General features: G+C 41.8%; 1 protein-coding gene across 1 annotated transcript; it reads left to right on the forward strand.

Annotated features, from left to right (window-relative positions):
* Window positions 1-6,357: 6,357 nt before the first annotated feature.
* serpine3 (serpin peptidase inhibitor, clade E (nexin, plasminogen activator inhibitor type 1), member 3) lies at window positions 6,358-14,099 on the forward strand. The gene is made up of 9 exons (XM_010746472.3): window positions 6,358-6,751; window positions 8,171-8,506; window positions 10,072-10,299; window positions 11,434-11,676; window positions 12,110-12,308; window positions 12,415-12,515; window positions 12,676-12,762; window positions 12,914-12,997; window positions 13,915-14,099. The coding sequence occupies exons 2-9, from the start codon at window positions 8,242-8,244 to the stop codon at window positions 13,965-13,967; spliced, it is 1,260 nt and encodes a 419-aa protein (XP_010744774.1). The 5' UTR covers window positions 6,358-6,751; window positions 8,171-8,241; the 3' UTR covers window positions 13,968-14,099.
* Window positions 14,100-14,494: the final 395 nt, after the last annotated feature.

Below are 14,494 nucleotides of genomic sequence, written 5' to 3' on the forward strand. Positions count from 1 at the left end.
CAGGCAATCAAGACCATGTGAACGTCTCAGAAATCGACCAAGACCTTAAAAAAATGGTCTTAAGACCAAGACGGAGTAGTAAAACACTGCTAATTTGAATGTGGTAAACAGGACCCTAGTGTTGTGATGATGATGATGTTGATGTTCTTCTTCTTTTTCACCATCTGTATCTATTTCTTCATTTGTTTACCAGGTCCTTTTCTGGTGGTTGGATGAAGTTAAAACACAAACCACACAAAGTTCCTGTGGTTTGTCGTCGTTCCCACCCCCTCCTCTTGCCTGTTCATTATCATTTCTCCTACAAGGTCAAAGGTCAGGTGGTGGAGAGGGAACTGGTGTGAGCGGTGTGAATGGAGAGCCTGGGGATAGTCTCCGTTAGTTAGGGATTAAGTTGCTGCCGAGTGGAGGAAGGTGGAGGCGTCGCAGAGTCACACAGACACTCATCAATGAACATATTTCGGTATGGAAGGAAAAACACGGAATAATGATAAGCTCCTGAAAACACAGACTACCATGCACATGTTATGTATTAGTATCATTGTTGAGGACATTTCGCTAATATCACTTCATTAAACCCAACCGATGCGTAAACATTCACTTTTTCTCTTGTGGTATGTCTAAAAAGGAAAGCTTAGTAAAATTTACCGGTGAATGTTATGGTCCATCCTGAAATTCATGAAATATCTATCTAGAGCTGTACACTTTAATCTTGGACTGGACCCAGTACACAACTCAGATTTTACTTACATGAGAAAAATCAATGAAGCAAAGCTCAGAGAGTCCACCGCTCGGTGAGGCTTATTTACACACAAAGGTGCTTTGAGCTAGTGCTAATGCTAGCATAGCAGCATGTAAACGCACTGATGTTAAGCAGTTAGACTGTTTACCATGTTGTAGTTTAGCATGCTAGATTTCCTAATTAGCACTAAATACAAAAGCGAGGCTTAAAGGAATGTCAGTAGTTTTGCAGGTATTTACTTATTAACAAAACATTAATTAAACAAATTAAATTAATATCAGGTGAATTGTATCTCTGTCATTCCCACTCTTCTCCCCGTATGTCTGCTCTTGCACATTGTGCTGTAAAGCATTACAGACATCCCAAGTTCCAAAAAGTCATTTCCGGGAGATGTGGGGGGGGGGGGGGCCGTGATGAACTTGGCATACCTCGACATGTCGTTTGCAATCATTGTAGTGTATTTTGCATTGTGGTGTATTTTGCTGACCAAACCAATCGGCGCGCTCTCTCTCGCAACCAGTCGCCCTGAACACGAGAACACGCTGAACAGAGTTTTCGCTTGAATGCATGCACGGGTGCTTCATGTAGCTCATTGTATCTCAGTCTCACGCGCTCACCCCCCTCCCCTCCTCTCGCCTATGCCTGCGCAATGTAACTGAAAGTAATCCGAGCATGATGCGCGAGGTACTATCTTTTCTTTATGCTCGCACTCGCATTTTTTTTAATCTCTCTCGCGTAATCCAAAATCCGGGATGTTTTACCTAGCTCGCGGGCATCAGGGAGCCACTGTTAATATCAGGGAGACTCCCGGAACTTCCGGGAGACTTGGGATGTCTGGCATTACGTACTTCTACATGGGTGATCGTACCCGGAGCACAAATGTTACAAAGTCACACACCACCAAAGATTTGACTGAGTTTGGTGAAACTAGATCATATTTTATGTAGAAAATGCCCCATCAGCTTTCAGTGATGTACATAGTACAAGCACTGAGGGAGAGTTAGAAGCCTTTTAGTTGTTGTTGAGAGTAATTAATAGTAGCTGACTGCTATGTCTTGTGTTGTTGCACTTGCTTGATGTTTGGCTGCTAGCAAAGTTGTTGACTTGCAAATTCATTTTTGATCCTAAGTGATATAATCAGTCTGTTCACAACAAAAATGTAATCCTCATGTAACCAGAGAATCACTAAAGTCATCAGGATTCATCCTCTGGGAACCATGAAAGACTGCACCAAAGCTACTTTCAGTATTAGGTCTTTTCACTGGATGGTCCTAACTATATAAACACAACTTTGACAAGACAATGTAAGACTCTCATCTTGATTTTTCATTTCCTTATAAAGACTTGAGATTTGACTAGGGCCCTGACATTGCAGAACAGCTCTGTTATATACCACAGCAGTGTTGACTGTAGCCTGGCACAAACTGATTGGCATGCTGGCTTGCTACTTCAGCTTGGCCTGGCCGTAACCAAGTGGCAGCTGACCAAACTGGCAGCTCTGTGCTGTTAATTTTAGCATATTGTTATGAATGTAATGTGCCGAGTACACATAACTACCGGCACAGATAAGTGAAGAATTTTCTTTAGTGCATAGGTACTGTCAGACACTGCAGAGGGACACTGTGGAGTAAAGCAGCGGCAGCTTGCTTTGCAGTTGGTCCAGGGATCAAAGAGCACAAATCATTATTTCTACTTCACAAATATGAACTTCTAACATAGTGTTTCTTCAAAGGCTTCACAACCGCCAAGATGAAAGCTACTGTTTATGGTGGCATCTTTTCAAACAATTGTCTTTGGCCAGCTACCATGACATCTCATCTGTTTCATCTCAGTCTTTGAAATTCCAAATTCCCACTCCCGGATTTAGGGTGTTGGGTTTTCAAGAATGTGGCGACTCTGTTTAATTAAGCCAAGCCACGGCTCCACTAATTAGTCGAGTCCAGTAATGGCCGGAATTCCCTGTTTGACAAAGCAGCCAAATACCTGGTGGCTGCCAATCTCTCCTTCATGGGAAAAAATGTCCACAGTTTATTTTGCTGACCATCATGTTCCCAATTAAGAGGGACATTTGAGGGGAGATCACTCCATAGCAGACTGATTTCAGGTTGAATACAGGGTTATCACTAGCAATTCTTCATGTACATGTGACAATGACCATAATAAGTACATGGTAAAGGTCAGAAAGATACAATAAAAAGGTGAATAAGTCCCTTTATTTAGTGTGGAGATGAAGAGGAGATGTCCAAAAGTTGGCCCTACGTACAAAGAGGGGATGATTGTTATTGGCCCTGCTGCTTCCACTCCAACGTTGTTTGTCACTTGAATGCAAGATTCTGAATATACAGCAGTAGTGTATGAGGACAGCAGAATCATTTGCTCTAGTTTTTCTTCTTTTTGTGGGTTTTAGATGAAGATAACTGTTGTGTTTTCAGCCTTACTAGTGAAGATGGCAATGTCAGTCTGTCTGTCAGTCCACCACTTTAATTCAAACAGAAAGATCTCAACATATATTGGATGGGTTGGCAGAAGATTTGGTCATTCATGATCCCCAGACAATGTGTTCTATATATACTGTATATCACAAAATTTGGTTCAGATCCAATGTTAAATAGTTCCAGTCCCAGGATTACTGGTTACAATACCAATACTGCAGCTAATGAACCTTTTTAATGACAAATAAAGTAATCTTCATTCGGTGAATGATCACTGCATGGACAACCAACGTAGATGCAAATACTGCAGTACTAAGAAAATATTCCCTGCTCAGGATGTCATTGAACATGTTATGGTCCTACTGATGCCAGTATTAATACTCAAAACAAAACCTTGTATCTGTAGTATTGATGCTTTTGTTGCAATGAATGTTTCAGATCAGATCCAAGATGCCATGCATGGCAGGTGAGTGACATTTAAAGTGGATTCCTGGAGTACAGGCACAACAGGATTAACAAAGACAAGTGTAAAAAGTAGGCCCTGCGTAGTTAGCATTCTGGATCGGGCATATTTACTGGGAGGGTTGATTAGTTGATGAGCTGAAGGTGATGAGGTGCAGAGCAGGTAGGGGGAAGACAAGAGACAACAATTACACACAATTAACAATTAATGTTCAGTTCCATTCAGGTCAAACTGACCTGTTCATCCACCATGTAGATTCTGATATTTAAATGTGACTGTTTATATACGTAAATATGATATATCATATACATTTTACTTTGATTATATTGACAGATTTTGGAGTGTTACTGTGAGGTCCAAATACACCTGTGTCATAATCATGCAGGTCAATGAGCACTGATATGCCAAACCTGTGGTTGATGGATTATTTTGGCAAAAGAATATGAACAAAGTTTTAGACACATGACCCTTGTTTGCACCTCATAAAAATTGGGCACTAAAACAAAAGTGTTGCGTTTATATTTTTGTTGTATGTGCAGTTTTTGGATTTTATGTACATTATTGTATATTATCTTTTTTTTCACTTTGAATTCCATTTTATAAGCTGCAGCTCTTGTGTGTACATTAATAAAATGCTTCCTGATGGATGAAATGTTGTAATTATCACATGCTGGACCAGAAACATGTCCACGATGAGTGAGTCCACAGTCAAACCAATTAGAAATGCTGATTCAGCAGATACCAGAGCTAAAAAGTCTTTTCATCGTTGCAATAAAAGGCCAAATGATAATACAAAAGAACAGATGTCTTGGTATGTGTGTGTATCTTTGTTTGTATGACTCTATAGCCTGAACTCTATCAATCACAAGAAAAAGAAAATACGCTAAATATGATCACAATAGACCTTTTCACAGCTGTGTCTGTTCCATTTAGTGCAGCAGAGACTTTCCAGTGAGCCAACATGCAGCACAGCAACACCCTGACTCTGTTTGACCTGAATGGAACTGAACCTTAATTATTATCATTGGTAACACCCGTGTTTACCTACTATTTCATGTCAAAATGGCTGCTGTGGAAAACTTCTGTGGATAGTGATATCCCTGCAGTTGTGGTATTGACCGGTCTTGAAATACAAGAGTCCTCTTTGAGACTAAGATAGGAGAATCCGCTTGGTTCTGAGAGTTTCAAGCGCAGGGACATTTTACTTTAACTGTCTACATTAGTTTGCATTAGTGACATTATTATGAGCATGTACAGCATCATTACAGTAGAAAAATACAACATTCTTGTACCATAAGGCTGACTGTTAGACTGTTAGATGAATCATCATGACACACGGACAGGAATAATCAGCGTTTCAGTGAAAACCAGCTAATGAGAAACATGTCAGCAACACAGAGAGCATATGTATTATATATTATTATTTCTGGAGGTATTATCCATACCTCATGAGACTTCTTTCCCTTTAAATACTCTTCATTCTCGTTCTGCGATATTAAACCGTTTTGAATTATGTTGATGATACACTGACTTGTAATCAGGTGAATGGCGTCTGTCATTTGTACATGTGTGTTTTCTGCACTACATAACTTGAGTATGGTCACCTGTGAGAAGTATGTAAGGCTTTACAGCACTAAGTCACACACCGACTGGATCATATTTTTTGTAGCTGCCAGAATTAAACACAAAGCTCTGACGCTAGCCTACAAAACCATCTCAGGATCTGCCCCTACCTATCTCAGCGTCTTACTAAAGGCTCACGTACCTTTAAAAAACTTGTAAAAACCTTTCTGTTTCGAGAATGCTTCCCTGCCTAACAAAACTAACAACTACTCTGTGCTCCTTTACACCTTTCTCAGCTCATGTCCTCCTCTGTAAGTCGCTTTGGATAAAAGCGTCTGCTAAATGCAATGTAATGTAATGTAATGTAATATTTTATGGAGGAAGTGTTTTCAATCTGATGTCCTCTGACTACTGCAACTCTCTGTGACTTACAGTTACATTTAAGGTTAGATAATGTTAGCTTAGTTTGTCAGCCAGGCTGCCCTGTCCTGACTGTGTGCTTGGAGTACAGAGTACAGGAGTGTGTTTGTACCACAGGCGCTCTGAACCATGGGAAGATGAGGTTTTCATTCCTGGGGTGCAGGTGAATGCTGACTGGGAGCCGAGCTGGTGTCGTGCCAGAACTGGAGCTGGGGATGCAGGCAATGTAACTAAGCTCAGCACCCATTTTGGACATATTGACAGAGACGAAAAAGACTGAAGGGGATATTGATGGATGACGCTAAGGAGAGAAAAGGAGCAAATGACCGAGCAAGAAGCCTCCAGACAAAAGTGTATCTGGGACTGACTTTTAGTCGTTGGTGAGAGCTTGGTGAAATAAAAGGCTGAAAGACAGACGCCGAGCTGGGGTTCTTTCTGTTGGAACAATTCTAATATAATCATAACAAGTACATGTGTCCAAATTGCACTGCATCAACAATACCAATTTCTATTAAAAGTTTATCACTAAAACTACTTTTCCCAGGAGCCTGTGGTTCTGTCTGAATGGAATACCACTTGTGGCATCTCCATAAAGCTTTTGCACTTAACAATCCCAGTTCCCAGAATCAGGGAAGAGTGCAATGGAAGAGAATAGCTGTCCCAACAACAAAGTGAATAACTATTAATAGATCCAAATATTTTTCAGACAACGTGCATGCATGCGTGCCGTGCTGTGAGCGCGTGTGTGTGGGGTGTTTTTTTCTCCCCTCTGCCCGGTTTGGGATTTGCTGGTCAGTGACATGCCTCCCTCCGCCTGGCTCCTTATAGCTCCGGGGCTGCAGGAATCCCGGACGAGTGGTACGGACATCGCCGACGGAGACCGCAAACACGGCGCGGAGCGTTCCCCTTTAAACACGGTCTTATGACTACAGAGTGCTTCAGTGAGACACGACCGGAGGACCGGACCAGAGGCACGTACAGACAGCCGGGGACAGCAGAGGACAGATTCAGTGACAAGAAGCAGCTGACGGGGACAGGTAGACAGGACACAGCGCCCTGCAGAGGCTGGATGGTTCCGGTGCCTGTCCGAGAGAACAGCTGGAGTCAAACGGATTCTACCTCACCTGTGCGCAGGTAGGACCCGCAGCTGCACCTGCAGCACTTCTACTGAGCTCATACATAAATAAAAAATCATCACATTACACCTCCATCATGATTACATAGTTCATCTGCGGAGACAGAAGGAAGTCTGTGCAGTATCAGATCCAATGCAAGTGAATTATCAGCTGCAATACACTCCTTAACTATCAAAGGTGGAAGTCATAATTATGAAGATGGCCCCAGTGAGTTAATATTATTGGATTAATATTAATATTATGTGTATAGCAGCAGGTCAAGGTGGAGGTACTATTACACCAAATGCAATAAATCATTAAGTAAAGGTACTTCAAAAAGTACTGTACAGTACTTAAAGATCCAGTTTGGTTCTACATGTTGGAAAAGGGCCCACTTACACTGTAGATATAAAGGGCTCATTTTAAGACAACACAATTCTTATTTTCAGTTGATTACACACTAATGAAAACATACTAATGAATTATTATATTCCATTGCTGCCAATAGATACTCTAGAATGTCACACACCGGACCTTAATGGTCTACTGTGTAAGATTTAGGGCACTTTCACACCAGAGCTGTTTGGTTAGCTTTAAACGAGTTTGTTTCCTCGGATAGTCCGCTTTGTTTGGGCAAGTGTGAAAGCTCATCCGAACTCTGGTTACTGTACTCTGGGATACTGTAGAAACATGGCGCTGCAACATGGTGGACTCTGTAGAAGAGACCCCGCTCCCTCTAGAGGTAAAAAACTCATTTAGTATTCATATCATTAAGTAACTGATTCTGATTTCCAGGTGATTATACACTCTTTTTTTTGTCATATTCTGCCCTCTAAATCTTTCACACTGGACCTTTAACTATGTCCCCATGCTATATGTATGGACTAATATCTCTGCAAACATTTTTAATGAGTGAAGTGAAAAATAATTACAATGTTTGATTAGCTTAATTGGTAATATTCCCTCCCTCCACAATGAGCTTAGCCTTCACTGTATTTTATAACAGTCTGTCTGCTTAAACTGCACTCGTTTGTCAAAGATTGATAATAATGTTCATAAATGAGTCTACAGTGAGTTGCTGCAGCTCTTCATCATACTGCCATCTACGTTTAAGCCTTGTGTCTTTTCAGATTTTGCCACTTCACATCGCTTCATAGAAATAACACAAATTATTAGTTGAATTCATCTGAGGTCACTCATCCACAGAAGTAGAAGGAACATAGAGCTATAGTGCCGTGTCTCTGTATTTGCACATTGACAGTTATGAATGATGCATATCATCCATATACCTGTTGTGGGTGGGCCCAGGTATAAATCAGATAAAGCCACAGCACGATCATATTGTCACAATACTGATGCAAATTCCACTGGAAGTTGCCTGATAGCTGACCTCGTTGACCCGAGTGGGTTATTTATCTTCTTTCTTTTGGCTTCACAGGACTTTTTTGTTTTTTTGGGGGCCACCCTGTTGCACCCTGTGGACACTTCCCCTCCTGCAGCACTGAGGACATGCGTCGCCTGCCAGTGGCTTCACTCTTCATTTGCTTCTGGTTGGTGGAGAGGAGCCACTGTAACGGTAGCCTTCAGGACAGCATGGGAGAGCTGCACAACAGGTTCGCCGTCAGCCTCTACCAGACGCTCACTGAGACAGAGAACAGCTCCAACCTGATCGTGTCACCGGTGAGCGTGTCCTTGTCTCTGGGGCTGCTGCAGCTCGGTGCCAGGGGCAACACGCTGGCTCAGCTGGAGGGAACACTCGGATACAATGTGAACGGTAAGGAGTCATCCCATGTTTTTTTGATGTGGCGATGAAGAAGGCAGAGCTTGCTGTGCTGTGAGAGATGTGAGGTTGGAGAGGTTTGTTGGTGGCCCTCAGTGCTGTTGGTGCCAGGTGGTGTGGAGCGGTGCTGCTGCTGCTGCTGCTACTGGCCCTGCAGAGCACAGTGGTGTCTGGAGCCATAATACCTGCCGACACACCAACTCTAATCTCATTAACCACTCCTGCAGCTCGGCCTCAGGGTCGAGAGGTTAATGTGTTTAATTGCAAACAAAATGAGAGCTGGAGCTACTGTTACTTTTAACTCCATGATGTGATCTCATGTGTCAGATATTTAATTAGCAGGATACCTGATCTGAAAATGATTTCCACCAACTACAAAGAAAAGATATTCAAACATCACAATCATGTGATTAATGATCATAATGACAGTATAAAGGATGGACGCCTTGTGTGTGATGTCATCCTTTCTGAAGAGCCATTTTGAAGCTCAAAATAAATGGCCACTACCATGTTGGTCACTCTGAATCTAAAAGCTAATCTAAAAATCGGCAAAGACGTGGATCATTGGTGGACCTGAGGCGGGTAGAATGACGCCTGGGTGCTCAAACAAGCACCCACTTGTCAGCCAAAGTGACCACGCTGTTAATCCTGCATAACTTTAAGCCTTAATATAATTTGAGCAGGTGAGTTGTATATAAGTTCACCCTCAGTACAGTTGTCATGAACGTGGAAATTATCTATAGAGACCAAAACAGTTTTTTGTACCAGGCTGTAAACATATTTATTTCTGCTGTGAAGTTGGACATTTGAACATGGGGACTTATGGAGACTGACTTGTTCTGTATCCAGCCTCAAGTGGACGTTTGAGGAACTGCAGTTTTGGACACTTCTGCATTGGCTTTACTTTACAGCCACAGAGGCTGCTGCTTGGATGAAACCAGCAAATGTTTTGCATTTTTCATGATAAATGACTTAAATAATTGAGTTATCGAAATAGTTGGCAGATTTATCTTATAACAAGCTTAAATCTTAAAACAATCAGTTAGTCAACTCATGGTTTCAGCTCTGAAATGATTCATTGTTAGTAAAGTGAGATGAGAAGATCCCTGAGGTCTGTAGCGCTCACCAGACTGAGAGAATGTGTTAAGCAAAGCTCAAATTAAATCAAATGAGCGTTTGTTTGTGCTCAGTCCTGCAGGGACATGCTGCAAATTCAGTTAAGTTGCAGGAGAAACAAGCTGGAGGCTGCTGAATTGGATCCATTTAGGTAATGATTCTTCTGTTGTGAAAATATTAAGAAGTCATTTTCCAGCAGTTTTTTGAAAATGGTATAAATTATAGGTCTTTGACAGTGCTGATGATCAGACATGGAAGCAAAGCAGATGACTCATAGATACTGAGACTGAAGGTCAACAACAGGTTGCAGTATTTTAAAGGTTTCCATCCACTTTTGTACAACTTAGAAAGTTCAAACTGAAACTTTCCCCTTTCTGAAACTTCCCAGAGCTTCTAAAACACCACCACATCTGACCTATCCTCCATTTCTTCCTCTCCTGCAGATGCCCAGGTTCAAGACTTCCTGTTGCATTCACAGAGTGACATAAGCAACACCAGCCAGGGCGTGTGGCTGCAGCAGACCTGCACATTATTCATACAGAACGGCGTCCAGCTCCTGACCAAGTTCACGCAACATGCGGCAGTGTGGGCCAACACCAGCGTTGTCCGAGCCAACTTCAGCCAACCCAACCACACTCGTGGCCAGCTGGAGCGCGCCAGGAACGCACACGGTAAGCAAGACAGATTACAGGCATGACAATTAGCACGTGCGATAACAAAGGGCGTCCCTGTCGTGAAGCCACAGAGAATTATCATCTCTGCAGCTCCATTAAGCCTCATTTAGATTCTTGTTTTGGTTTTACAACATTTACAGTTTTGTTCAGTCTCAGCACTCTCATCAACCTTGATTCTAGTTGTGTTGCAGCAAACAAGCTCTGATAAACTCACTGTACTCACTACCTGCCCAGCACCTAAGTGTGTGTGAGTGAGTGAGTGTGTGAATATGTGAATGAATGGGTGAATGTGATATGCAGTGCAAAAGCACCTTGAGTTCTAGAAGACTAGAAAGGTGCTATATAACTGATTTGATTTGAGAATTTTTATTTCGAACATGTCAACAAAATAAATAAATAAAAATAAGATAAAATAAAGAAAGGAAAAGAAATATGCAATGAGGAAAAAAAAGAAAAAAAAACACACTAAAAGTACAGCCAGGTTAGCATAGTGGAGCATTCAGCAGCTAATAATGTTTTATTCTCAGGAATAAATGCAGTCCAACCAGGAGCAAAAAGGAGACTTCAGTGGAATAATGAATAATATTTCTGCAGGATGTGTAAACCAGCAATAATAGTTTCCTGTCATCCAACAGCTTCATAGAGTGATACTGTGTCAGGGCCGTCTTTGAGCTTGTTGTGGAGTTCCCCTGACCCCTAGTGATGAAAAACAAATTAATAATAAATTCATTTTCCTATTTCTTAATCTTAGAGCACTAATTTTGGGCTTGTGAGCCTGTACATGAAGAAAATCTCTTGCATTCCAGAGCTCAAAGTATTTTTATTAGAGGTGATATTCACAGAAAAGATTAGCCTTCTTATCCTGTTAATCATCTTTTGACTCTGGCCAGGGAGGCCAGACACCCATGTTGGAGACTAGGCTTATGTTTTGAACTTATACTCTCAACTACAGTGTCAACAGTTGTCTTGAAAGATACTCTCCAGTCCTCCATCCCCCCAAACTCCATATTGAGTGTATTTACAACTGTTGCACCAGAACACATCAGACAATAGTCTGCAGACTTCCAGCAGATGAGTTGCAGACCACATGCCCTTTACATTAAACTTTGCCCATCCCTCTTTGCCTCCCAGATGAGACGTGGCACATTCAGGCAGGAAGCAGCAGCGGGGAGCTTTCGGGCTCAGGCGAGGTCCAGGCGGAGGCCCTGTGGTGGGGCCACAGGCTGCAGATGGCCTTGGTCAACACGGTGGCCTTCAGGGGCGTCTGGCAGAAACAGTTCCTGTTCACCAACACCCAGAACCTGCCCTTCATCCTCTCTGATGGGACTGCCATCAAGGTGCCCATGATGTATCAGGCTACAGAGGTCAGCTTTGGTAAGAGACGCCCCATCCATCCATCCATCCATCCATCCATCCATCCATCCATTCATCCATCCATCCATCCATCCAAAGAGAAGGAACTTATTATTTAGCTATGCTATCACTTGCTAAAAAAACCATAACACCTGCAACAGAGGTCAAGGTATCACCAAAGTTAGAACCTTGATTATTAGTACAAAATTTCATTGTAATCCAATAGTTTTATTTTATTTTTATTTTTTGACTGACCACAAACACACCAACATTGCAGTGGTTAGAGCCAGGCTGCTGACATGGCTAATATTCTAGTGTGAAATTTGATATCTTTGGGTGTTGGCTATTAATTGGGTAAAACAAGCAATTTTTAAATGTCACTTTGATCACTAGTAACACTTAAAAACCAAATGATTGATTGATAAATCAATAAACTTGTTGCCCCTCTGTGCAGGTCAGTTCAGGACAGCATCAGATCAGCGTTACACTGTGTTGGAGCTGCCGTATCTGGGCCGCTCCCTCAGCCTGCAGGTGGTCCTACCCAGCGAGAGGAAGACGCCGCTGTCCTGCCTCGAGTCCCAGCTCACCGCTCGTCAGCTGGCCTCCTGGGAAACCGGCCTGCGCAGAACCAAAATGGACATTTTCCTACCCAGGTTAGGATCCTGCACCTTGTTGCAGATTTTTAGACTTTGAGCATCTTTTCCGTTTTTGTTTTCCCAGCATGAAGTATATGATGTACAAACTGTCTGGTTTTCACAGGTTCAAAATGCAGAACAAGTTCAACCTAAGGTCAGTGCTTCCCGCCATGGGCATCAGTGACGCCTTTAATCCGACAGCAGCTGACTTCACTGGAATATCAGGTCAGTACATCATTTTTGTAATCAGATTAATCTTTTTTTTATTTTTATATACGTGAAGCTCCAGTTAAAGCACTTTGGACTGTATTTATTTTTGCTGTACCATAATCTCCAGGTCACACTGTAGATCTGCTGGCAGCTGACAGTTTGTTTCTTCCTGCAGTGGAGGAGAGTCTTTATATGTCTGATGCCTTCCATGAAGTGAGAATAGAGGTCACAGAAGATGGGACCAAGGCAGCTGCTGCTACAGGTAATAAACATCCTGCATCATAACAATTAAAAGAGTTACATAGTTGTGTTATTTTAACATGATTCTACTTGCCCGCAAACATTTCCATTAACAGAATAAATCTTTTTGGGGTGAGATTGATAAAAAAATATTGTTTTTTCAAACTTTGCAGCTATGGTGCTACTCAAACGTTCCCGTGCTCCTGTTTTCAAGGCGGACCGGCCGTTCATATTTCTGTTACGACAGATTAACACAGGTAATTATTTAACACTGTAGATGCATCAAACTGGTTCTCCCTTCAGTCTGCAGGGGATGCTGTTTCACCATGAAGGTCCACACCGTCAACAAGATACATTTAAATGATTTACTAACAAAATGAAAAGATTTTGAGGGAAGAGTGAACTCGGCTGGGAATCTGCTGTAGCACCCGGGCATGCCGGACCCCCCTCAAAGTAGGAAGTGGCACAGTTGAGGTGTGGTCCTTCTCCTCAAACTCTGCTAATAGCTTCAATTAAATGAACATACCAGTAGATTTACATCGTAATTATGTATGCTGTAGTGTCTCTGGCTACAAATGAAAGAAAATCTATCAGCGAACTATTGAGACGTGCTTTATTTTGTGTAATCCATCACAGTGAACATCGAACATTTGTGCCAGTTATCAGTATCGAGAGGTAATGCAGTGCAAACTGGACTCCAAGCTTGCCACAGGGCTCCACTGCTGACCAGAAACTATTAAAATCAGTTTGCAGTCATAAAATATTGAGAGGCAGACTGACACATTGTTGTTTTTTGGTCTTTTCGTGGGATTTTGTGACTAGAACAAAATGATAAAATATCCCCAGTCCTATCCTTATGTTTGACAAACGTTTATGCATACTTTATGTACATTGTGATTGATTGAACGTACAACTCAAGCTTTCACAAACTTTATAAGACAGACAGCTGTCTGGTAGGTAGAAAATGTGATTGCATCTCACCAACATTCAGAAATGGCCAGAAACAACATTAAACGTGTAATTTCCACTTAAATGCCCTGTGTGTTATATGTATGCAGAATATGTCACAATTTCCACTTGAAAAGATGTTTTAATCAAATATTTTTTAAGGAATTTAAAATGACAAAAAGATATGACTCAGATACAATAATTGTACCTTATTTTTGTGTTTCAGGATCCATCTTGTTCATGGGCCGAGTGATGAACCCAGCAGACCAAGCACCCTAAGACTCACCTACCCAAACACCACCCACATACATACACGCCCATACACTCCTACCCCGACCCCCTATCTCACTACTGGTATTTATTTGTGGACCAACAGGAGGATCCACGGACACTTCGGGAAGAGGGACAATATTTTTGTACATGTCTGTAAATAAAATTTTAATACATGTTTTTACACTCTGGGTGTTTTTGCTTCTTTCTTCCATTAAAGGTCCAATGTGTAATAATAATAATATATGTAATAATATATATTGTAGCATATGGCAGAAAGAGAACAATATGTCTTAACTATGTTTTCATTCATGTACAATCACATAAAAATGAAAATCTTTGTGTTTATTAACTTAGACTGAACCCACTAATCCACAGAGGGAGCGGGTCCTCTTACACGGAGTCCACCATTTTGAACAGCCATGTTTCTACAGTAGCCCAGAACAGACGGACCAAACACTGGTTCCAGAAATCATGTTTTTTGAGAGTTACATGGCCATCTCCTACATGCTTCAAAGGCAATGGTGACGCGAGGA

This window comes from Larimichthys crocea, chromosome XVII (assembly GCF_000972845.2).
Source record: "Larimichthys crocea isolate SSNF chromosome XVII, L_crocea_2.0, whole genome shotgun sequence".
NCBI classification, from domain to species: Eukaryota; Metazoa; Chordata; class Actinopteri; family Sciaenidae; genus Larimichthys; species Larimichthys crocea.